We start from the raw sequence: 27,320 nt of genomic DNA, 5'->3' as shown, positions 1-27,320 counted from the left end.
CCGCAGTAGGGGTGAATGTGGCCTCGGGAGCCCCCTGAGGCGCCCGTGCAGAGGAGGATTGAGAAAAGGAAGGAAAATCGCCTGTCCTGCACTGTGCAGGGGAATGTAAGGATTCCCCCGTTGACCAGATCTCCAGAGGGGAGGTTGGAGCCCCCAGGGTTAAGTCAAAGGCTAACCCTCCGGTCTGAGGTGTGTCCAACCTGGCTCTTTGCTGAGCCTTGGAGAACTCCTTTTCTAAGGCTTGGTGTCTCCTGCTGGCCATTTTGTCTGTTTTCTTGGAAGATTTTGTGGTAGATCTGACCTTAGTGGCAGCTGTCTTCTTAATGCCTTCCGGACCAGGTGGACCTGATGAGGATGCAAGGCTCCCTTCGAGGAAAGAGTAGATTTCTCCATTCTCCGATAGCATAGGAACACGATAGGGGGCCCCTGGTATTTGGAGAGTATTACACACTGGGTAAGGACAGACATACTACAGGGGATGTCTGGAACCCAGATACAGCCTCTGCATGGATAAGGACAAGTGCACGACTGGGGACGCCTGGAATCCAACAATGGCTGTGCGCGGATAAGGACAGACACACTACTGGGGGTATCTGGAATCCGGCCTGAAGTACTATGGATAAGGACAGGCACACTATTGGGGGCACCTGGAATCCAAGTAGTTGTTATCCAGATAAGGACAGACACACTATAAGGGGTGCCTGGAATCCGGATGAAGCCAATTGTATGAAGGTTGACAGTATGAGAAAGAGGAGACATCAGAGCCTGAGAGGGGTCACCCAGGGAAGCCTAGATGTGTCAACAATCCAGTCAGATCACAGTTGGAGAGGGAGGCCTGTGATTGTTGTGAGGAGAGAATACCTAGGGAGCACCTAGGCCACAGGTCGGCAACCTGCGGCTCCGGAGCCGCATGCGGCTCTTTGAGCCTTCCCCTGCGGCTCCCAGCCTCCTCTGCCTTTGCAGAGAGAGACAGAGACAGAGAGAGGCAATTGCACTTCCCTGCTTCTCTCTCTCTCTCTCTCTCTCTCTCTCTCTCTCTCTGTGTGTGTGTGGGGGGGGGTGTCTGGGGGTGTGTGTGTGTTTTTTTTGTGTGTGTGTGTGTGCGTGCGTGCGTGTGTGTGTGTGTGTGTATGTGTAAAAGAGAGTGCACTCACAGTGTTCTCCGAGGAGCTGAAAAGTTTTCTGGGCGGAGCTCCTCCCTTTGCTGCGTCTCTGAAGGAAGCAGGAAGCAGGAAGGGCAGGAGAGAGCTAGCTAGCCCAGCTAGGCTGACTCAGGAATTCTGGGAGTTGAAGTCCATGAGTCATAAAAGAGATGAGGTTGCCTACCCCTGATCTTGTTGGACAACAGCCTGAAGCTTGTCAGGTGAGCAGCAGATAAGAGAGGGGGGGAGAAAGAGAGAGAGAGAAAGAGGGAGAGAGAGAGAGAGAGAGGAAAGAGAGAGAGAGAAAGAAAGAGAGCGGGGGAAGAGGAGTGGCAGACCAAGGGCAGATAGAGAGGGAGAGAGAGAGAGAGAGAGACCCTTTTGACATCTAAAATGAAGATAACACTGCATATATCCTTTTTTTACCTGTGTGTGTGTGTGTGTGTGTGTATGTATATATATATATACATACATACATATACATATATATATACACACACACACACATACACACACACACACACACACACAAACACACACACACCTATAATAAAGGTAAAAAAGGATATATGCAGTGTTATCTTCATTTTAGATATCAAAATGGTTTTGCGGCTCCCAGTGTTTTGTTTTTGGTGGGAAATGGGTCCAAGTGGCTCTTTAAGTGTTTTGGGTTGCCTACCCCTGACCTAGGCCCTTCTCTGAGAGCAGGCCTCAACCTGTATTCAAAATGGTGGCCGTCTATAAATTGTCGGCCTGCCAATCTGAAGTGAGTCCGGTCTGACTGTTCTCTTTGAAGACCATCCCCTCCAGTGAGATCCCTCACTCCAGATAGCTCCCAGTGGAAATCAGGAAGGATCCCCTTCCACTGTAGTCTGCACTCGCTAGGCCTATTGAGGCCACGTGGTCCCAAAATGGCGGCTGCGCGTGAGACCGCACGGTCCCAAAATGGCGGCTGCGCGTGGAGACTGACTCCTGCAAACAAGGCCTACCCAAGACTCGTTCTGAGAAAGGAGCCCAGTTCACGAAGGAAGAGAGGCCGAAAAAAACTGAGGTTTTGGATTTATAAAACAGCCGCCGGACAGCTGATCAGCGCTGCTCTCTTACGCGCACACCCCCTCCTCTGCCGAAAACCCAACGATCGATGACCAAAAGGCTGAAAAATGGCCCGAAATGCTCTGCAGGTCTGAATCAGCCCACAAGGCACCAACGGCTCCTGAACGAACTAGGAAGGTCCTGGGGGGTGTCTTCGGCCTGAAACAGTCAGCGGAGTTGCAGCCACAAGCTCCGTTAGAATGTATCGATCTCCTCAGCTGGCTGGGGATAACAGCTGTTAGTCCCGATTAATCCCGTGAGCAGAGTTTTTTTACTTTTTTGGGATGGGGGGAAAGGAGGAAGGAGCCCCTTCCTTAACAAGGGCTTGTATAGCCCCCCAATGGAGGAAATTAAAAGATAACTCCAAGTTCCTGTGAGAAAGGATTGAGAATGGTAATGGTAATCAAATTTGAAAAGGGATTGAATCCAATTAACTCACTACCACCTACACAGCTACTAGGGAAAAGAAAATCCACCAATGGAGACTGTACCTGCCTAAGAGCCAAATCTGCACGTTTGTCCTGGGCAAGATCACGTCAAGACTGGGATCTCTATGGTCCAGGACGGGCATGGCAACTTTGGCTGACTTGATCTGATTGGGCAGGAATACAGTCTAAACCCATTGGTGGATTCTCCATCTCCAGTGCTGGAGGACTCAGCGTTTCTCCCACCATATTTTATTTTTATAAACATTTTCAATTTATTACTCTTCCATTTCTCAAACCAAACATCTCATCTTATTCTTCTATCTCTGAGGAAATAAGCAAGTAAAGCCAAGTCCTGCAACATCAACATGTCAGCATTTAAAGAAAACTTTGAAATCAACTTTCTTCTGCTTGACTTGAAGAATGATAAAGCATCCTGGTTGTATTTGTGGCGCGCTGAGCACGATATGAATAGATTTAGAGAAAGAGGCAAGAAAATAAGCATGGGTGAGGATGGCTGCTGATCAATCATAGAAACACTCCTTAACATAGGCAGATTCAATTATGAACTGAAGCGAATGGGGTGGTGGCACTGCAACTTCACAGGAATGGGACTTAGATTTTAAGCTATATTTCTTTTACATTTTATAAATATATTAGACTTGTTAGATGGTTTAGCAAACATTTTATTTTCTGCTGAAAATTAGAGAGAAGCTGTCCTGCTATTATTAGGCAAATAATAATAAGTCTGCTGCCAAATTTCAGCAATTAAATACTTAGGGTGGAACAAAAAGCTGCAAAAAAAGGAGTGGGGTTTTATACAGCATAGCATTTACAGGTTTCACATTTCTGAACTGCCCATTTCCCTCAAAGAAGGACTTTGGACAGCGTACAACAAAATATCAAAATAGTATATAAAAATTAAAATGTTAAGAATTAAAATTTTATAAAATTAAGGAGGCAAGAATAATTAAACCCTGTTAAAACTTAGTTGACAAAAGCAAAGGGAGGGCTCTCATGGCACTGACCAACCGCACGACTGTGTGCTCTGTTGGGCTCTCTACACAGGACAGCAAAGGCATTTTTAATCCCTTTTTGGAAAGCCAGGAGAGTGGGCTCTGCCTCCAGGGGGAGAATATTCTAGAAGATGGGAGCAATGGCAGTGAAGACTCTCCTCTTATACTCCACAAGTTGCAGTACTTTAACTGACAGGGTCTGTAACATGCCTTCCCTGCCTAACCAGGTGGGATGAGCCTATGTAATAGGATTAGGCAGGTTCTGTAGACAGCCTGCTTTCATGCCATGTAGGGCTTTATAGGTCATAACCAATACCTTGAATTGGGCCCAGAAGCAAACTGCCAGTCATACAGTTTGCAAAGTAGAAGTGTTCTATGTGCCCTTCTTTGGGCAATCAATATAGGTCGGGTGACCACACTTTGCACCAGTTTTGTCAAATTTATATGGCTGCCCATCTCACAAACAAATGATTTTAAGCAGTATATAACAAAGCTTAAAAAAACCTATATTTTCAATACAATTATTAATATTACTGGTGAAACATTAAAAATTATAAAACATAAAAGTAACAGAAAAGAATAAATATAAATGTTTAGGGGAGAGTTACTAATATTGGAGCCACCTCAAAATTTCACCCGGTCTTGAGGGGTTTTCAGAAAGTCAAAAGGGATGAAGCTATCCTTACTCTAGGAGAATGTTCCATAAAGTGGGTGCCACAACAGGAAAAACCTGACGCCTAGGAATCACCAAGTGTAGCTCTATAGTCAATGGAACATGCAGAATGCCATCTATGCTAGATATGATAGGGTGGGGAAATGTAACTGGGGAGAGGCAATCCCACAAATAACCCAGCCCCATGCCATGTAGGGCTTTAAAACCAACATCTTGAATTGGACTTGGAAATAGATTGGCAACTAATGCAATTCAGAGCAGAGGTGTAAAATATGTTCTTCTAGAAACACACATAATTGCCTCTGCTGCTGCATTCTATACCAGCAGAAACTTTTAGATACTCTTCAAGGCAGCACTATGTAGAGTACATTACAGTAGTTTAACAGGGAAATCACTATGGCATGAGTGACTATGAATAGAATCCTCAGTCTAGGAACAAACACAACTGGTGCACAATGCAAAGTTGAGCAAAGGCCCTCCTAGACTAACTCTAGTCATGACTGCTATCTGCTCTGAGTAGGAATTGCGAGCCTACAAGAACCTCCAGATTGCATACGGGATCCATCTGGATCAATGCAACCCCATCCAGCACCAGAAATGTTGCAGGCCTAGAACTGAGGCGCCCCTGGCAAGTCAGAGTTCTTGTCTTGCCAGAGTTCACCCAAAATCTTTGTACCCCAGGCACTGGGATAAGATGAACATAGTATCATTTAATTTGGCTAGGGCAAAGATATATAGTGGGATACCATCAGTGGATGGATGATAACTTATTCCATGGTAATGGATGAGTTCACCCAGTGGCCTCATGTTGATGATGAATAGGGGCTGGCCTCTGGACTGTAAGGACCAAGGATAGGATCTCTCCCCCAATCACCATTGACTGGAATTGACCCTGGAAAAAGGAGGTGAATCAGTACAACACCATGCTGCCCATCCCCAATGCCTTGAGTTGTTCTAGGTGGATATCATGTGAATGGTATTTAAAGCTGCAGAGAGGTCAGTAGGGCAAAAATAGATGCACAACCCTCATCCCACCATGCCAGAGATGATCCAAAAGCATGACCAATGCCATTTCTGTCTCATATCCAGTTCTGAATCCTTACTGAAAAGATCCAGATAATCTGTTTCATCCAAGGTCATCTGAAGCTGTTGCACAACCAGCTTCTCAACTACCTTTTCCAGAAAGGGGAAGTTAGATATTAGACAAAAATTGTCCAGAAAAGTGAGGTCCACTGATGGTGTAATGAAACCCCTTCACTTGAGCAATATACCAGTGCTAAAACCCAATCACACAACACCTGCCCCCGGCAGCCTTAACCATCAGGAGAGGCAAGGATCTAAATAGCAGGTGGCTGATTCACAGTCTTAAGGAACCTGTACACTTTGACAGCCCAAATATGTTTAAACTAATTCCAGATAACCAGGCAAAACAGATCAGACATCTCCCCTAGATCTGCAACAAGGCCAGCATCCAACTATGAGCGAATATGAGTAACTTTGAGAAATGCTGAACAAATTCTTCTGCATACTCCTGCAAGGGGTTCTCTAAACCCCCTTTACCTATGAGGGTAGTGTCACATGAAATAGGGCCACAGGATGGCTATCTATAGACACAATAAATGTGGAGAAGTACTGATGTTTTGTCACTTTTACTATCAAAAGGTAGGTACTGTAGTGGCTCTAACGTGTATCTGGTCAGGTTCATCCCCTGTAGAATGCAAGTAACATTCTACATTTCTCTTCTCTTGTTTCACCTTCCATAACTCCTCTATAAACCACAGGGAATAGGTCTGATCCAAGACCTCAGCCACCATCTTATTTCAAGTGGCAACGAATGCTTCAGATACAACAAACCAGCGGGAACAACTCCCATCCCCCTCTGAAACGCATCAGGGCCCACCAATTACTAGGGGCAGGTTGATCTAATGGTCTGGCTTCCCTGTAGTGGATGGTAGTGCCAGAGAATCCCATGGTAATCCGGGTGGATCTGACCATGACAAAGGGGAGACCAAAAGCTCTCCCAATTTCAGATCTCATAATCACTGTTGCAACAGGAATACCAGAACCTCATTTGGTAAATTTTAAATGACTATGCTATCCAGTGAGGGCAGAAATTGTTTATTACAATTGGAGCATTCAGGAATGTGTTTACGACATTCCAATTATAAAGCACTTTCATTTTATCTTTATTTCTAGATAGATTACATGTTTAATATTAATAAACTAGAACAATTGAGCATTGGCTAGAAGAGTAATCATGAATTACTCTTCAGAATTATACAGCACTCATTTTTTCTCATATTATAAATTTTTAACTTTCTATTACAAATGTTTGGGGTACATTCTCTGTATTGGCTTATATTTATTATTTTTAACTTTTGTTTTTTCTTTCATTCTTTCATGTATATTTATAGCAAAGATATGTTGTTCAATTTTTTAAAAAGCCCATAGAAATAACATTTTGTTTACAAAAACTATCTCACCTCGACCTCTAGAGGAACTTCGACCTCGCGGAGCCCCCACCACTGTTCCTCCTCCTCGTCCCATCAATCGTAGGACAGCAGCACTATTTACAGATAGTGAAAAATTTCTCTGCCAAAAGTAAGAAATAAGTAACAAAAACATTTCTGAAGGTATCAAATTAAAACATATTGAAAACACAATGAAGCACCAAATCAATATAAGAGAAGTAATGGCTAAGCCAGAGGAATAATGACTTGATGTCTTAAAAAAAATATTTAAAGCATTTAAGAAATAAATTATTGCACACAAAAAAGCAAATTAGAAAAGGCAGTGAATGAAAGATAAAATATCAGTAAACAAAACGTATAATTACAATAGTTAAAATTAATGGTTTCATTATTTGAATAATTAAATAATTGATCATAAAACAAACGTTAGAAATAATTGCAAATCATGCAAAACTCAATATATTGCTAATTTTATTAATATCACCACTATCATTATCTGAAATAAATGCAAATGACCTTAGTTTAAAAAAGGAAAGAAAAAAGAAATACTAAAACAATAACTGTGAACTGAAGAGGCTTCTTGGATGAAAAATGAGACGTCTTCAAGGAAAAAACCAAAGAAAGTCCAGTTGCCTTTGAAAAAGCAGTTTTGGGACAACCATGACTTAAATGACTGAAAATCTCCATAGACTAAAACAACGAGTAAAAACAATATTGAGTTCTAGATTATTTGTACGCAAATGGTGGTAACAGGTAGTCTTGGACTTACAACCATTCAATTAACAGCCACTTGAAGTTGCTATGGAACTGAGAAAAGTGAACTATGATCAGTCTTTGCACTTACAATCTTTGCGACATCCCCTTGGTCACATGATCAAACTTAGGGTGTTTTGCAATGGCATATATTTACAATGGTTACAGCATCGGGGGGGGGGGGATGTCAATGATCACCACTTGCAATCTTCCCAAGGGGCGTCTGGTAAGTAAAGTCAATGGGGGAAGCAGCATGATTCGCTTAATAGTCATTTTCTTAAAGATCAAAGCAAATAAAATCATAAAATCAGGCATGACTCACTTAATAACCGTATTACTTAACAAATGAAGTTCTGATCCCAATTCTGGCCATAGGTTGAGCATTATCCATATATCAAATTATTTATCAAATTACATTTCTGGTTGTTTTCCTTCCATTGCCAATTATAAAACAGCTATTTCTAGAAGCTTCTAAAACAGAATCTTTGATTCAGTGGTAAATTTAAAATTCAGTGACCGCCATTCCATTACAAATAAAGTTTATTTAGACACAGTTACAGAAAGGTTGGAGATTGCTGATATACATCAGCTACATGGGTGGTTCCATGTTTATGATCTTTTTATTAAAGAATGACATAGAGAAAATCAGCTACAGTTCTACTGTGATAGCCAATGTAGTATAATGATTAAAGTGCTTGCTTGGATAAAGAGTTCTTTGGCACCAGAATGGTGATATGAATGCATATATCATATAAAATGTACTTCCCTTGACTGTGTAGTGTGGTACTCAAAATACCGAATTGGGATTAGGGAAATTTAGGTTCAAGTCCCCATTCAACCATGGAACTTATTAAATTATTCTGAGCCAACAGCCATCTTTCAGCCCAACCTGCTTACAAAATTGTTTTGTGAATGAATAGGGGGAGGCCCCCATATTGGTCACTTTGAGCTTCTAGAAGGTGAGTTCAATAATTACAGTAACATAACAATGCAGCGTTATGCTGAACAATGCTGAAGTTCAAATAAACAATATTATAATGCTTTGAAACCAACAAATTAGTGTTATGTTACTAAATCTTGAATTTAATCATCCCTATTTCTCTCTAATATCCCTATTTCTCTCTCTCTAATATGCATGTAAGGAGGAGATTGGAAACATGTTTTATAATTTAATTTAATTGCAATTTAAACTAACATCACTTTGATCTATGATTCAGGCATCAAACCAATTGCAAGTAGTCCTCAAGATATGACTGTAGTTGAATTCAGAATTACATTTGTAACTCATGGTAGCAGATCATGTGACCACACCCAATTTTACAACTTTTTTGTGTATTTAGTGTATATTTAATACAACCTTTCCCTATATTTATTTTGTGGTTCTGCTCTGGAAGTTCTTGAACATAAAGTCAAGGCATTTGTCTCCAGAATTCAGGAACATGGTTTCAAATAAATTATCATCTGAACTATGATGCTGGCAACTGTAATGCTGGCTCTACAGTCTGATGTTTTTAATAAGATCAGATGAAACAGTAGGTATACTAAACTTCATCTTAGAATCTCTAATGAGTAATGTATAGTAGTGTTAGGGAAGATTTATTGGGTCAGAGAAATGTATCCTGGAAAGAGTTAATCAATTCTAGAAATGCTGACTTTGCTTTTAGGGCTATAATAGAAGTGCTTTTTCCATTAATAGATGACTGAATGTTTATACAGTATCTGAAAATAACACATTTGAACAACACTGGAGGGTACTGATGCTCTTTCCTTGGGACAGTGTAACATTGCTATGGATATATCCAGTTAAATTATTTTAATATACTGTACCTAAATCTCTCTTTGAAAATGTTCTATAAACTTTAGCTGGTGCAAAATTCTGTGATGAAATAATTAAGATACATTTAACTGATCAATACTTTAATATTGGCACTGAAATAAAATCTAGGTTTTAAGTATATTTTTGAGATCAGCTCTTATTGATTTTGATTTTCAATTAGGCTACTATATTAGGATAATAAAACTCCAATGACTCCCAGATGATATCAGTTCTTTGCATCTTTTACAATCCAGATCCAATTGCCCTATCTATAAGAAGCTAGAAAACAATATTCCAGAATGTATAGGAGTCTTCTTACCCTCAGTGAGTTGACCTTTTCACTAGGATATTCATACAGGTAGTCCTTGATTTACAACTGCTCATTTTAGGACCGTTCAAAATTACAATAGCCACGGATTGAGTGCTTTATGACCGGTAAAACATCCCCATCCATCATAAATGGTTGTGCTGTGCCCCATGGTCATGTGTCTGCATGTTAGGTAGGTCAGCTTTACGACCTGTTGCAGCATGCCATGGTCATATGATTGTGATTCATGCTGTTTTATGCCAGTTTCCTGCAAAAAAAATACTCATTCAAATGAATGGATTTGCTTAATGACCACAGCATTCATTTAATAGCCATGGAATTCAATTAACAACTGCAGCATTCATTTAATGACCATTATGAAAAAGACTAGCAAATTTTCCAGTCACATGGGTACCTTAAGATCATAATGACTTATGACCAGATTTCAAGTCCCAATTACGGTTGTAAGTTTAGGACTACCTGCAGAATGTGCTACCTTGAGACATTATGCAGTTAACTAATGAAAATGGGACTTTTTTATATATGATATGCTAACTTTGAAACTCACTCTAGATAAACTTGGGTGGCACCTCATGCTCCTTTTGTTTGACGCAAAGTATCAGCATCATTCATAAAGTTGCAGAATAGATTTGTTCAAACCTGTACATAAGAATCTGGTCAACTAATGGCCAGCACCAAATTGGTAGATAAAAGTCAATGGAATTCAAAAAGGGATGAACTTGGACATCTTGTGGCAATGCAAAGACTCTAAATGGATGATACATTTACCTCTGTCCCTCAGTTTTTCTACATCTATCCTGCAATTGCTTTTTCAAACTAACCAGCTTCTACTAATAATAATGTTAAAATAATAATGAAAATGTCAATATACAATTATTGTTAAATATATAATATATATATTTATCAGAAAGGCAAAGAAAAATGAAATAAGTAAAATAAAGAATGAGTCTAATATATACTCTGTGTGTGATGTATGTTTGTATGATAAAGAATAGGGTTTATATATCCATACATATATATTCTTATCTTGTACTTTATCATAATGAGACTTACTAAGTAAAATGAGACTGTAAAATCAGAACTGCTATATATTTTTTACTTTGTGATACGTTAATAAATTTAAACAAGAAAAAACCCTAAACATTTGAAATGGAATTAAAGACTTTTTTTGGTCAACTCATATATTTGGAATATCATTTAAAATTCTTTAATTTTAATAAGGGCCAATATAAAATTTCATGTGATAGTAGATGCATTTAGAATATATGGCAGAAGTGTCAAACTTGCAACGTCACAAGAAGTATCGCGACATATCGCGACTTGTTTTGCCATTGCCGACAATGGGATGGGTGCGGTTTCACTATGATGCATCCAGCCCGCGGGCTGGCAGTTTGACACCCGATATATGGGAATACTTACTTAATTTTTAAATTATAAAATATTAAGATGGTATATACTATCATGCATGATAATAAGGCAAATAAATGTTTTATAGCTGAATTGATTCTACTAACCTGAAAGGTAAATGTGCTATAATGAATAAATAATTTTCTTTTCTATCATTAAATTCTGATGAAAAATATCCAATTTTTTTTTAAAACTAACCTGTTCTTCTTCTGTAAAAGGTACTAGTGCCAAAGGCGGTAGGGGCTCCTCTTGTAGAATGGGCAGAAATTCCTTATCCAGAAGGTCTGAGGGTATCTAAAGGGGAAATTAAAAAAAAGGAGAGGTTGCAGGCCTGTAACAATAGATCTTTGAGTGGTCATCTATACCATCATACATATGGATGTTGTACATGAACTTGTTGACACTATTTTAGAAAAAATGGAAAGTTTGAGGGAAACATGCCCCTGGCTCCCAGTGTGCATATCCCAACAATTTAATTCCTGAGTTCTTAACAACTACCATAGCAGGTGAATAGGGAATAGAATGACCAACAGAAGAAAACATAAGCAATAGAGGAAAAAGTGGATTGTGTAACTTTACAGATGACCACTCAGAGAGCTAAAATTTCAGGTAACCAACCTATCCTCCTACTTTGTGGTCTCTGCTAACAAAATATTACTTGCTGGGCAAAAAAGGCAGATATGTAAGAAATAAATAAGGCCAGGGCCAATCTATGAAATATGTCTGTTTTTTATTTGTATACCAAGTCAACTTTTTTAAATAGGGGGAGAGTTATGACAGAATGATTATAAAAGCTCTCTGGCAGAAAAGCTATGGAAAACATGATAGCTGTGTCTTAGTGTTTCCGCTCAAAACCTAGAACACTCAAAACTTGCCACAGTCACTTTGCAAACTATTTAGAAAATATGACAAAATCTCATAAACATCTGCAATAGATAGCGTCTATGGCTTACAAAAAGATTTTATCTAATTTAGATAGAAAAGCCTATACATCTTCAGACAGTAAAGAGAAATTTCTAGTCGAATAGAGAGTACTGAAAAGAAGGATGGAAGAGAAACATCCAGATTCAACTGAAAAAGCAAAATCACATGGACAATTAGGGTGAAGTACAACAAATGAACACATGCAGCACAGAGCATGTTAGCAGAGAAATGGCAACCAAGAATGCCAATGAGCCAGATCAGCAATCTGAGATTAAATGTTGTTAGGGTTAAAGGGTCTGGACATAAATAGATTCAAGACTGTAGAAAGGTTCTCTTAATTGCTAGGATTGGTTACCTAAGCAAATATAGTTTGAGCAAACCTTTTAGAAACATTTAAGCTATTTGCTGAACATGGAAAGCCCATCAATAAAATGGGAATCTAAGATGGCTCTTAAAGTCTGGAGAAAGGAACAGAGAAGCCGTCTGTTTCCAAGGAGAATAGAAACCGGAGGATGTTTTGCAGCAAGCAAACAGCTGATCCAATGCTGTGCTTTATCTGCAAAAGCCATAAAGTAAGTACATTTCATTTAATAGAAAAAATGAATGTTATCTGCTACACACCAAGCAAAACAGATTCTGTAGAACTTCCCGAATGTTGTAATAGGCCTGGCTAACATGGGAACCTGATACAGATGTCTTGATACATAATAATAATAGAAAGCCATAGCTGGCAACAGAATGAAAAATTCACTTATTCATACAGGAGACAATTCCTCTAGTTACAAAATTTAACACTCTTAAATATGAAGACATCTATCTTTGAAGTTGATTGCCACTGGTGGATATTACTTAGCTTAGAAAGGTGCTGATATTCCCCTTAATAATTAGATGAAACTACTTGGGATATTAGTGATAAAGGCACTAATCTCACAGATTGTGATCCTAAAATACATACGGAGCAGACCTTCACAAAATTAGATTACACAAGAACAACTTGGGCACTACAACAGAACTGTACTAATCAGAAGGTATAGGGAACCTTTTTGACTGCTAAGACTTTCAATATATTTAAGAGCATTTGTCACTTTTATGAAAAAATGCTATTTGTATATTAGAAATCACCTCTAGTGAGAACTCTGTTTCTTCAAACACTATCTATAACTATCAGAAGTAAAAGTCAGAGAAGATAATAAGGAACACTTCCACTGTGGTTATACTCAATTGCTGCTTTTTTAAAAAAAAGAATGGGAATTTAATTCCCAGAAGAAAACATTAAAGAAAACACTGAATTCAAGGTCAAATGAATTGGCTGATCACTGAAGTATATATTAAGAATCCTGAAGTTCTAAGTTCATTATTCTAAATCAATCAATCTCTCTCTCTCTCTCTCTCTCTCTCTCTCTCTCTCTCTCTCTGTGTGTGTGTGTGTGTGTGTGTGTACATAATTGGAAATAGGACTACTGTAGCTGAGGTCATTAAATGAATCATTCCCAATTTTACAATCTTTCTGCCTTGATCTTTAAGCAAATCACATGGCTTTTAAGTGAATCTGGCTTCCCTCATTGACTTTGCTTTTTGGAAGCCCTCTGAGGAGGTTACAAATGACAACCACATGACCTGGGATGCAGCAACTGACATAAATACATTACCAAGCACATGAACTTTGACAGTAGGGACAATGCAACGGTTGTTGCGTGTGGACTGTTCATCAGTCATTTTTTCAGTTACCTTATAACTTTAAACGGTATTTAAACAAATTGCCACAAGTCAAGGATTACCTGTACTTTAAATTAGGATGGTCCCAACTCTCATACTTTATCTATGCTCTTAAAGAGCTGTGCCCAGGTCTGGGGCCACAAATATATGCAGGGACCTGTTTCTTGGTTAATTTGGGGATTATGATGGTGATTTATTCTCAGTTGCCATATATTTTATTTTTTGTATTATTGTAATTCTTTTTATTTTTTAAATTTAATTTACTTTTTTAATTACTAAAGAGTCACTTAATCAACTTTAATAATTATATAAGAGTCACTTAGATACAAATTGAATGAAAACAGTTCTCTTCAACAACAAGCAAATAATAAAAAAAAATGATATCAACACCTGCAAAACTCAATAGTCAAAATCAGGTCCACTGACAAAATGTTCATCAGTACCAACTCTGATTTACAATTCCTGGAAATTACATTATTTGCCATAATGGAAGACCTGGACAATAATCAAATAGGTAATCTGCAGTGCAAACTATGGCTGCTTGGTAAAAATACAATCTATTGCTAGAATTTGAAGAGTTGGATCAGCTGGTAGAAACATCAGTATCTTTAAGACTGTGTATCAGGCAGTATTGAAGAAGTGATATTTGGAAGCATTCATGAATAATGGAAGGAAAATATCAACATCAGCAGCAGGACAACCTCAAAAAAAGAATTCTCTTTCAGTGCTGCACACTAATATTATTTAATATAAAATATTAATATAAAATTATTTAAAATCTGCAGTAAGTACCATTACCTCAGCCAGGTTGAATGATAAGTGAATGTCACAATAGTAGTAAGCTTTATGACCCACTAAGTTATCCTTTTGAGAATTCAACACATAATGGCTGTGGCATATCAGCAATATAAAAAAATATAGTATAGGGCAACAATGGCAAGTGAGAAGATTGATAATTTTTGATAATATAGAATTCCACTTCAGAACCCCCAAAACTTGTAATATACTGAATCCCCTCAAATTATAGATAGTCCTTGCTTAACTATGATAATTAAGGCCAGAAAGCAAAGAGATTGTAAAGTGCAACATCAGATGACGCCTCCTGAACTATAACAAAGCATTTGACAAAATCTAGTATGAGACTCTAGTAGAGAAAATATCAAAATGTGGGTAGAGTATGTTACCATTAGATGGACAGAGCAAGTTGAACAAGTATACTCAAGGAGTATTCACTAAAAGCTCCAGGTCAAGCTGAAAGAAAAATTGAGTGGCGTACCACAGGCTATGTTCTAGGCCTATCCCGTTCAACACATTTAGAAAATGACTCAAATTAGAAGTTATAAAATATGATTATTAATGTTACATGATACAAAATTAGGAGAAATAGCGAACATTAGGAAGACAGTGCCAAGATTCAAAGAATGTAAACAAGGACGAACAATGGGCAGAACAAACAGAGAGTCCTATATTAGCTAGGAAAAATCAAAGGCATGAACGCAGGCTGAAAGTATCTGTATTGGACAGCAGTACACATGAAAAGAAAGTCAATTTGGTGTAGTAGTTAAGGCGCCAGACTAGAAACCAAGAGATCAGGTGTTATAATCTCATTTTAGGCATGAAGTTGCTGGGTGACTTTCGACTAGTCACTCTCAGTCCTTGGAAGGCAATAGTAAACCACTTCCAAAGAAAACTGTAGAGACTAGTCCAGCAGTAGCCAGGAATCAACACTGACTTGAAGGCACCAAAACAAAATACATGACAAGTATCTGTGTATCTTGGTGGATCACGAACTGAACATGAACTAATAATTTACTGACTGTTAAATTTATATGCCTCCCATTTCACTATCAAGCAACTTGGGCAGCTGTGATGCATTTGCAAATACAAATGAAGTGTTAGGCTGCATCAGCAGAGGTATAGTGCCAAGAACAAGGGAAGTCATTATTCCTCTCTATTTACCAATGGTTAGGCAACAGCTAGATTATAATGCATTCAGTTCTGGCATCACATTTTGGAAAGAACTTCAACAAACTAAAATGTGTCCAGAGGTAAGCAACCAAGATAAGGGACTTATGTAGAAAAACATATATGGAATGGTTGGAGATTACAAATATGTTTAGTCTACAGAAAAGAAAATCGTAAGAAGGTATGATTGCCTTTTTCAAGCATCTAAAAGACTATCATATAAATGGCAGAAATATTTACAGCTGCTCTGTGAACAGGATAAGAATATGAAAGTATGAAGAAGTAGATTTTTCCTAAATATCACACACAAAAAATTCCTAATAGTAAGAGATGTTCAACAATAGAACAGACTTCTTCAAGAGTTGGTGAACTGTCTTCCTCTACAGATTTTTAGACAGAGATTAGATGGCCACGTATTGGAGATGCGGTAATAGGATTCCTGTACCGGGTAGAAGCTTGGACTAAATTATCTTTAAGTCCTTCCTATCTTTCCATTCTACGTCTCAATAACCTGTGATTTCAGCAGACCAAGTATTCCAGGCCACCAGTTGGTCCACCATTGCCATCAATAATGGAAGAATTGGTGTTGCTGATACAAATGTTTCTATTACTGGCTGTGTATGCCCAGATAATCATTCTAAGAGCTGCAGTTACATCTAAGTAAACAAATTTATGTGAGTTCTCTTAGTGAATTCTCTAGACAGTGGGGAAATATCACCCTATACAAGATGGAATACTAGTGAAAACTAGTGATGGCAGCAGTGATGCCAGCCCACAAAATATTCATAACTTTAAGTGGCTTAGTCCACATATTAAAGTAATCAATGTAATGAATAATTTACGGAATAAAAGAGAAAATATGAGTGACTCAATCCAAAGAATATTTTCATCCAACAAATAGGACATTCTGATATAACTCAATTAATTTATTAATCTCTTCATGTGTTCATGAATAACTCAATTACTAACTCTTCATATGTTCATGAATAACTCAATTAATTTATTAATCTCTTCATGTGTTAAAACAGCCCTACACACCTTTTATCTTTAAAAAACAAACAACATAATGGCAGATTAGAGGAGCATAATCTTTTCAGTAGTTTATTATTTAAAATCTCCTTTAACAAGTTTTGAGTCTAAGGTGTTTGCTCCTATATTGTAGTAACATAACTAATAATTATGCACAGATTTCAATATAATCAGATAGGACTATTTTTTTCCCCACTTACCTTATTATCTTTCAGAAAAAGTGCTAACATTTCTTCTCTCCCATAACGATAATCAGCTAATTTATACTTTGGCAAAGCTGGAGAGAGAGGAGGAGATGTCACACTCCCACCACTTGATAGAGCTCGAAGCCTAGAGGGGAAAGAAATCAATGAAACTAGGTATTTTGTACATGTAATTCTCCCATTAGGACAATGGATAGGAAGATTCATGTCACACCGGAATACTTTTTCTTTTTGCCCTATTTGAAATCACAAGATGCAGGCTTAAACTTTGAGTCCTTTGTAGGCAATTTCTGTAGAAGCCTGCACATTTTGAAGCATACTTCTTGCAAGGTATGTTTTGTTCCACCTTCTTTATTGCAAATATATAAAGTAAAAATTACATTATTCCAATATGCCTTGCCCTGAATTGATTGTGAGCATACATCTTGGTTGCATATTCTATTTTTCACATTAGAATTATTGCTGTTTTTCTTTACCTAGAATCTTAGGTAATCTGGGCAGTTTATTAACTCTGCTAAATAAATAAATGCCAGTGATGGTGGCACACATCTAAATATCCTTTCTCTATTATGGCAAATTTGATCACCAGAATGTTTTCAGTATATTATAATAATATTTTAGCACATTGTAAGAATAAAAATTTAGAGGAAGACTAGGGGCTATAATAGGTTCAGAGTCCATCACTCTTAAACATTGTTGTCAGACAGTAGTTTGCAGGTGCAAAGAAAAATTGCAATTCTAAGTCTTTTCAGTAGATAAATAGCAGTGCTTATAATAATTTTAATAAAGCAGGAGAATAATTAGCTCAAGAGCAAACATTCTGATGCTGCAGTGATCACAAGTTGAAATGGTTTAGCTAGACTGATGTCCAATTCCATGGTATGAGTGAAGGACATGACTCTTGCTAAATAATTTTTTTAATTGTAGAAGGCTCCAAAGAAGCCTCTATATCAATGGTTCTCAATCTACCTAATGCCGTGACCCCTGTGGGCAGGGGCAGGAGGAGGGGCAAGGTTTGCTCGCTCTCATTCTCTCTCTCTCTCACTCACTTTTTCTTTTCTCTCTCTGGCGCGCGCACTCCGCCTCCTCTCCTGCGGCTGCAGTGCATGCCTGGCAGGCCGAGGGCGCACGCAGGCCATCGCCCAGCAACCGCCTTGGCCCAGGAGCACCGCGCATATGTGGTGCCGCCCCCTGCGCCGGCTGAGGCGGAGCTGGCGACGCACCGCCGCCTGTGATTTTATCATGCAGAGGGCCGCACCTTCCCCTCGGGCTGCCCACCCACCCGCCCTCAGGTGCGCCGCTCCATGCCGTGGCACTTCTGCGTCGTGATCGGCCACCTCAGCAGCAGCAGCAGCCGCAGCACCCACTTCCTCGCCACCCTCTTGCCTCATGCCTCGCTCCACGCGGCCCACCCCTCCTCCGCCGCCAGCACCAGCCTTGCTGCCCAACCCCGCCAGACCCTGGCCTTGGCACCAGCATGGACGGACCCACCGCCTGGAGACGGATAAAGGAGCAGTATCTCAGTTCCTAAGACCATCGGAAATATGTGTTTTCCAGTGGTCTTAGGCGACCCGTGAAAGGGTCGTTCGACCACCAAAGGGGTTGCAGCCCACAGGTTGAGAACTGCTGCTCTATATAAACATATGAGCCATATGAGCCAAACACACCCTGACAAAAAATCATAACACTGGAAGATTACTGAAAAGCTTCTTGCCCAATTGTCCTCATATCCGTTATCAGCCATGTCTGTTATACTGTATTCAACTTGAAATGTTCTGTGATCAAATATAGAAAGGGGAAAGATGAAATAAGTTGAACAACCTGCCTCCAGAAGTTGTGAATGTCCAACACTGTAAGTTTTTAAGAAGAGACTGGACAACCATTTGTCTGAAATATATAGGGTTTCCTGCCTGAGCAGGGAGTTAGACTAGAAGACCTCCAAGGTCCCTTCCAACTCTTTATTCTAGTCTATTCTATTCTACTCTACTCTATTCTAAATGTGAAGTTGCTACAACTCAAGACAGACAAAATCAATGAAACTGGCTGTTCTTAGTTCTAAACCTAAGAAGCTTTGACAACATTCTGTAGTACAGAAGCCACTTGAAAAACAACAGTTACAATAAGTCCTCCAAAAAATCTCTACCTTTTTTTTTACCAAGTAATAAGATTAAATTGAATTAGAATTTCACAGTGTTGTACCAATATGCTCATTTCCCAGTCATTTCTATGTTATCAAATTCTAACTCTTGAATATAATTTTTTTGAGCCTGGCACTAGATACAGGAAGATTACTATATTCTGGATTGGTTGGGCCTCCAAAGGCCTCATTGTTACAAAAGAGCCTAACAAAAACCTCGCTATTTTTTCTATTCCATAGTGAGTCTTATATTAGAGGCTAGTACTACGAACTTCCAACAGCATCTTGTAAAAGTTAGAGACTAGCTGAGCACGCAGAAAGCTTTCCAGAGCTAACCTCTTCCCTTCCTTTATCTAGCTATTTACCTTCACAGCCTGATCTTCAATGGACTGCAGTGTTAAAGCAGCAAGTTTCCATCCTGCCTGCTGCTTTCCTAGCATTTGAAGAAAGCAGAATATAGACCTAAAATGTATATCAAATCAACTATCCTGAATATGCATATTTAGTCCATTATAACTAAGACCTGCATAGAACTACTTTTAGTCTGAATTATTAACTTGAATAATGTAGTAAGATCAGGTAAGTTGTCTTAACTGAACAGTTTTTCAGTAATAATGTTTGAAGCTTTGAAATAATCATGCACAATCATTATTTCAAAGGTTGAGATAATTTTCCAAACAGGTCTCTTCTCTTAAGTTTTTGCGTCCTTCTTATCATACTTGGATTCCCTCTTCTATTTCAATGCTGTGCTAAACATAATCACTTAAATTGGATTAGCAAATAATACAATGAGCATGAGTACAATACAAAAATATTTTTATGCTTGTATTTTGACGGGTCAAAAACTACATAATTTTTTGACCTAAGCATATCATAAATGCCCCCATTTAAAAAAACTGATTAAACAATGAATTACATGATAAATTTAATAAATATATGTCTGATTTAAATTAAACTATGGATTTAAAAAGTTTTAACTGGAAGTTCGTCATATAGACTGTTAACCAAAAAAGGCTAAAGCCTACCCAATCTCAATTTTTTAATTATAGTGAAAGTACACTCATTGAAATCAATAGGATATTTAGTTATCGTTCCATGTTGCCAATGAGTCTACCTTAATTAAACTAAATAATCTGTTACTATATGGGTTCTTAATAGTAAAATCAGATATTAATAATAACAGAATAATAGAGTTGGAATGGACATTGGAGGTCTTCTAGTCCAACCCCCTGCTCAAGTAGGAAACTCCATACCATTTCAGACAAATGGCTGTCCAATCTCTTGTTAAAAACCACCACTGATGGAGTACCAACAACTTCTGAAAGCAAGTCATTCCACAGATTAATTGTTCTATCTGTCAAGGAATTTCTCCTTAGTTCTAGGTTGCTTCTTTCCTAGGTTAGTTTCCATCCATTGCTTCTTGTTCTACCTTCAGGTGCTTTGGAGAATAGGTTGATGCCCTCTTTTTTCACAGCCCCTTAGATATTGGAACAGTGCTATCATGTCATCACTTTCATTCATTCATTCATTCATTCATTCATTCATTCATTCATTCATTCATGAAACTGTGAGTCCCCATGTACAAAGGATGTACAAAAAAGAAGTTGAGACTTTGGAAAAAGTGCAAAAAGAGAGCAACTAAGATGATTAAAGGCCTGAAGACTAAAACATGAAGAATGATTACAGGATTTGGATATGGCCAGGCTAGAGAAAAGGACTAGGGGAGGGGACATGCTAGCAGTATTCCAGTATTTGAGAGGCTGCCACAAGGAGAGGGTCAATTTATTTTCCAAAGCACCTGAAGGCAAGACGAGAAACAATGGATTGCTCATTCCATGGCAACGATGGAATAACAAATAAAATTCATGACATTTGCTATATAGGAAATCTATCAAAAGTCAGGAGGAGATAATTTTTTTAAATACTCCAAATGCTCAGTTGGTTGCTGTCATGATAGAAGTATCATTTTCTTATATACAATTTTCCTTATTCACAACCACTTTCATATCATCTTTCCACCAAGCATCTTTTTATACTTCCTACTAATGTACTAAATATTTGAAACTTCATTGTAGATATTAAATAAAAGTCACAAATTATTGTTAAATAATACAGTAACTGTTAAAACAAAATCTATTAAAAGTATCATATGACATTTTCTCTGTTATTGCAAGAAATGAAGAAAGATTTAGTAAACAAACTGGAATTTTATCCTATTAATTTGCTGCCATCTTGTGGTCAATGTTTTCATGGCAATGAAATAAAAATAAAAGCAATGTTCAATTACCTGAATATTCAACTAATCAGTCTAGCTATTTTATTCCAACCTTGAAGCTTTGAGATACTTTTATAGGGTAGCTTTATTCCAAACACAGTGTAACATTTACTTATTTATTTACTTACTTACTAAGTTTCTAAAGTTGCTCAACTTGGGATGATGTATAACAATAACAAAAACAAACACACTCCCCTAAAACCCTCATAAGTTAAAACACGTACAAGATATAAATATAAAATACAAAAATAAAAACGATGACCTCACACTATAACAGAACAACCAAAAGGAAACTACACTCAACTGGTTCCTATTGCCTGGGAGAACAGTCTAAATAAAGCATGGTATAATCAGTGTGGCTTTGTTACCAGATTAAACCAACTAATTCAGGAAATATTATAAGCATTTGATAGTTCAATGTCTCCTTAGGAAATTTCAAGGCACCTGGAATGATCTCAATGCAGCCACACCAGAAGCAGATAGGAGGGATGCTAGTGAACACAAACTAATTTTCCTGGGGAATATCAGTGCTCCCCCCATAAAATGTAACAAGGAATGATTTTCTTAATTCCAAGACCAGTACAATTTAACAATGGCAAAAAGCCAAAAAGCACTCCCAGCAGCTTTGTCTTTATACTCTTTTTTCTAAAACAAACCAGTTTCCTTATGAATAAGAGACTGAAATATGATTTACCATGCCTTTGTACCATAATTAAAAGAAATCTGGTTTGCATCAAGTTTGCTTTGTTTTGCTACCCAGTATATTTATTATCAGCAAAGGAGGTAGAAACTTGTTCCAGAAAAAGGACAGAGCTTGCATTCCCAAGGCTGATTGCTGACTTTCAAAGCAGAATTTGCAGGGAGCCAGTTACATCTGTACAAGGCCAGTATGTTTATTAATAACAGATGGAACAGAAGAGAACAGGGAAAATATTCTCTAGAAATGCAAAACATTTACTTTCTGAACAATACATAAGGTATGTAACTCTGCCTAGAAATAAATATATTAAAAAAATGCAACACTTAAATTAAATATATGAATTAGGCATTAAGCAAACAATAACTTTTAATCTGATCCAAGAAGGTGGCTGATCTCTGCAGACATACAAATACACAATGGTGCATTTGATGTGTAAGTGAGATTTGGGTAAACCCAAAACTTTATAGATACATCATAAGGGATCTAAGCAAAAAATGATGGATTAAAAAAAGTTATTGAACCAGTTATTGAAATTTCAATACAACATGTAACTATTATTCTTTTAAAAAGAGAGACAAATTTGGAGTATTTTTAAGATAATCTCTGGTGAGAGCAGAATGAGGGTGGTGTATTCATCTTTTCCTTACTAGACCTCTCTGCAGCTTTTGATACCATCAACTATGGTATCCTTTTGGACCACCACAGATGACTGAGGGTGAGCGGCATTTTCTCCAGGGTCGGTTCCAGTTTATGGTGACTGGAAAGGAGAGATCCTTTGGTCCCTACTATGTGGGGTGCTTCAGGGTTCTGTGTTCTCTCCACTCCTAACCAATATCAACCCAAGGTCACTTGGTAAGATGATCCATTGCCATGGGGTGGGGTATCATCAGATGCTGATGATATCCCATTACAAGTAGTACTTGACTTACAATGGTTCATTTAATGATGGACCAAAGTTATGAGGGCCTCATAAAAAGTTATTAAGAACCATCCTTGAAGTTACAATTGTTGTACCACCACTGCAGTCACATGATCACAGTTTGGGGGCTTGGCAACCAGCTCACATTTATAATGGTTGCAGTGTTTAGTGGTCATGTGATTGCCATTTGTAAGCTTCCCAGTCAGCTTCCAACAAGCAAAGATGATTGGGCAAGCAGAATTCGCATAATGACCACAGTGATTTGCTTAACAGCTATGGCACAAATGGTTATAAAATCAGTTATTTCATGTGATGACTCACTTAACACCTGCATCACTTAGGAAATTCCAGTTTAAATCTTGACTGTAAATTAAGGACTATCTGTGTACATCTCTACCCCTGGTGAATTAATACTATACACATCTTATCCCCGTATCTGGAAGCTGTGAGAGAACTATGGACTTCAGCTGAATCCTAGCAAAACTGAATGGCTTTGGATTTCGGAGCTTGCTAGTTCTAGGACTATGACATTTTGGTACAGCATGGGCTTGCATGTCTAGACTTAGACAGACCTGCTAAACAATCCGGGGGTCCTCCTGGATTCACAACTCTTGTACATATTTGTGAGGTAGTCAGATATAACCATTCCTGGATGGGGGAGGAACATTTGTTATTCATGCTCTAACCTAAACACTTCGTGATTGGATTAATTTAATGTGCTCTAATTGGCCCTGTCCTTGAAGACTATCCAGAAGCTTTAGCTACTGCAAACTGCAGCTGAAGGGGCAGTTAGTGTGCTTATAAAACAGCACATAACATCTCTGCTCTGTGAGCTGCATTGGTTGCCAGGCATCTTTTGGGTCCAACTCAAAGTACTGGTTTTAACCTTTAAAACCCTTCATGGCATGGGGCCAGGTAATTTGAGGGACCACCTCTTCCCTAATTGTATCTGCTTGTCCCATCAGATCTGTCCCAAGAGAGACACATTGTGGGTCCCGTCTCTTAGTAAATTACTATACTTGGCGGACCTGAGGAAATGGGCCTTCTCTGCTGTGGTACCCGCCTTATGGAACATTTTCTTCCCTGAAGTGAGGTCAGCTTCATCTCCCTTTATTTTCCAGAAGTCCCTCAAGACCTGACCTAGGGCTCTCAGAGAATCAGTGAGATCTTGAGGTGGCTCTGCTGCTTTATCGTGTTATGTGGGTATAATATGATTGTGTTTGACATGTATATTGTTTTTATACTTTTTTTGATGCATGACTTCTTGTGAGACGGGTGGCTATATAAATTTGATAAATAAATACGAACTACAGTTTCACGTATATAGTATATTTGAAGAATTCTTAAAAGGGGGAAGGAGTTGAATGACGCAATGGACTTCAATGACTCAAATACCAGCCAATTATTTTACTATCTGATAAAACTTGTTATCTATCAACTTTTTTTAGGATAGCAAGGCTATTATTTGTATTTCATTTCATGAATGCAGTACTGCAGGGACTTCCGGTCTTGCGCAGTAACGCAGCAGCCAAGGGATTTCAGGGCTCCGTGCCCTTTGGCTGAATTTCTTCCTGTTAGGGGAACTTAAATGGACCAGAAGCCATCCCGAAGAGGCGGCAAAGAAGGATGGAAGTCCCATGGACCACAGAGAGTCCAATCAGTCCAGGAGAAGCCTTCCAGAAACCAACAGGAGAAAGGCTAGCCTAACTTCAGAGTCTAGCCCAGGGTACAAGCAACCAAAGTCAAAAATCACTATTTTAAGCTGCTTATAAACAGTGCATTTGAATCTGGGTAAGATCATGGAATTTTTCTATTCTACTTATTAACTTTCCTGGAAAAAAAAATTCCAAGAAGCAAAAAACTTCCGAACGTGAAGGAGGGGGATTTTGCCCCACCCTTTTACTAATCAAAGTGGCGAATTAAACCTTTTATGGAGGACCAAAATATACAGAAATGAAATGAAATGAATATAAAACCTAAATTTGGATAAGCCTGGAATTGCTGAATGATGAAGATTCTCATTTTAAAGGCAATTTTCTATTCTGGTAATTTGAAAAACTGGTGCTTTATCTAATGGTGGATAAAGACTATGTGTCAGAATCCAATTATATTTCATCTCTAGTTATCAATTATAAAAAACCCCATTTCTGCCTTCTATGGATTCTGTCATACGATGAAGGGAAGGGGGTGAACAAAGGGGCTTTATGGCCCTCACTTCTCTCGGTACACTTCAAAGGAAATGGATGTGTGTATCGCCAAAAGAACTAACCATAAGAATGGGGCTATTACCTTTCATGTAGTTTTCTTTGAAGTCTCCAGCCAGCCAGCAGTAAGGAAAAGGGGGTGGGAGTGTAATGCCTGAGACTGTCGCTGGAAGAGGGGGGTGATTGGGTGGGGCTACTGGGGAACCCCTTAAAACCTTGAATGGGAGAGCTTGGACCCCAAGTCCTGTCTAAAACGCCTGCAACCATTTTCTCTTAATAAAGGATGCCTGTTGGAAGAATTATTCCAAGAGTTCTGTCTTCTTAAGATGCAAAGTGGGGTGGGTCCTTACACTATGACAGCTATGACTTATATACAGACTAGGCAAAATCTGTAAAAAAAAACTAATCTGTGCTTGTGACCCTCAAAGCTATAACAATAGAGAACAGCTGTGACAAAAAAAAATAATTTGGGTTACAGACAAAGAGAGGATTATAAACTTCAGGAAACCTTTTTGAACCTTTTTGGATTATAAATATCTACTAAACTGTGACTCTAAAGCTATTTGCAGAGAAAAGAAAACCTCGATTCTTGACCACTGGAAAATCAGAGACTTACAGAAAGAACTTATCAAGAAAAAATAAATATCTTTCAAGAGGAGACATATGAGATGCTGCAACTAATTCAAACAACAATGACTTCAAACCACAAAGAAATCCAAAATAACTTTGAAAACATAAACCAATTCATCTCCAATTTAATTTTACAACAACAAAAAAATCCCATGAAATAACAATAGAGAGGAGCAGATAAAACAGATAACTGAACACAAATTCGAGGATAGAGACTCAAAGATGGAACTTAACACAACAAAGAAGTAAGATTTAACTCAAGTGGAAAAAAAATTACAAGAAACATTGGTTTTGGAAAAGGCAACTTATACTTTAAGTCCACAAGACAAATTTGAGGATAAGAAAAAACACTGGTCAAAATGGATTTTGACACCACCACTAGAACTAGAGAGACAAAAAGTGATAAGAGATACAGAGAAAAAAAGAAAGAAAAAGATTTTTAACAAACATGAAAGAGCAAATGCCTCCTACAAAGATATTGACTTATTTTTTATATCTACAGTGACACCTACAAGAATATGGAAAGACTCTTTGATTCAGCAGAATATACTGATTAAAGATATTGGGCAAAAGAAGGAGGCCAAAGTGAAAATTAAGGAAATAGATGGTGGGATTTATCAGAGAGAATATTTAAAAAAGAAACACCTGTTTGAATATAATTAAAGTAATGGGGCGTTGTCTTACCTGAACGCCTTTTCTCAGCATGGCAATGGAGAATCCACAGATGGGTTGATCTTGTCTTCCTGCCCTAGAGACTAAGTCAATCAACTTTGCCATGCCTCTCTCCTTGGATTAGGATCCCCAGTCACAACGAAGGCGCAGCTGCTGTTGAAATTTCAAGGTGGTGGCTCAAATACCGCTGACACAGGACCTGACGGACCTTATAGGGGGGGTGGATTCTCCATCGTCATGCTGAGAAAAGGCATTCAGGTAAGACAATGCCCCTTCTCCAGCATGATCGATGGAGAATCCACAGATGGGACATACCAAAGCCTATGGACGGGAAGACGTCTGGGCCTGTGTCCCACTACCTGGTACTACTCTTTGGAGTACCCTCCTATCAATTGAGGTGTCAACAGAGGCAAACCTATCTAGTTTATAGTGCCTCACAAAGGGAGAAGGCAACAACCATGTCGCTGCCTTATAGATTTCTTCGATCGACACCTGTGTCGCCCACGCCGCTAAGGTTGCAGCACTGCGAGTGGAGTGTGCAGTGATCTGACTTGGAACTGGCAAGGAGTGCGTCTGGTACGCCCCTGCTATGCAAGCCCTAATCCATCTGCCAATGGTAGAGGCAGTCACCTTCTGGCCCATTGAAGAGGGCTGAAATGAAACGAAGGGGGTTCAGATTTGCAAAAGGATGCAGTCTGCTTGATACAGTGACACAAAACTCTGCGAGCATACAAGGTATGCCATTTATGTTCCAAGTCGTGTGAAGGCTGAGGGCAAAAATCTGGCAGCACCACCTCCTGAGCCCTGTGAAACAATTAATTGA

The 27,320-nt window shown here is 38.6% G+C and overlaps 1 protein-coding gene across 2 annotated transcripts in view; it reads right to left on the bottom strand.

Moving 5' to 3' along the window:
• The window catches only part of GIGYF2 (GRB10 interacting GYF protein 2), a 124,886-nt gene that overhangs the window by 62,908 nt on the left and 34,658 nt on the right, over positions 1 to 27,320 (bottom strand). For both annotated transcript variants that reach the window (XM_039347097.1, XM_039347098.1), the window contains exons 3-5: positions 16,958 to 17,087; positions 11,322 to 11,417; positions 6,832 to 6,940 (exon numbers count right to left, since the gene is read on the bottom strand). In XM_039347097.1, coding sequence (XP_039203031.1) covers positions 6,832 to 6,940; positions 11,322 to 11,417; positions 16,958 to 17,087 — 335 coding nt within the window. The remainder of the gene's footprint in view (positions 1 to 6,831; positions 6,941 to 11,321; positions 11,418 to 16,957; positions 17,088 to 27,320) is intronic.

This window comes from Crotalus tigris, unplaced genomic scaffold (genome assembly GCF_016545835.1).
Source record: "Crotalus tigris isolate CLP2741 ecotype Arizona unplaced genomic scaffold, ASM1654583v1 scf7180000018053.2689490, whole genome shotgun sequence".
In the NCBI taxonomy this organism is placed as follows: domain Eukaryota; kingdom Metazoa; phylum Chordata; class Lepidosauria; order Squamata; family Viperidae; genus Crotalus; species Crotalus tigris.
Note: the sequence above shows the minus strand (reverse complement) of the source record. Positions and strands in the feature narration are given on the sequence as shown.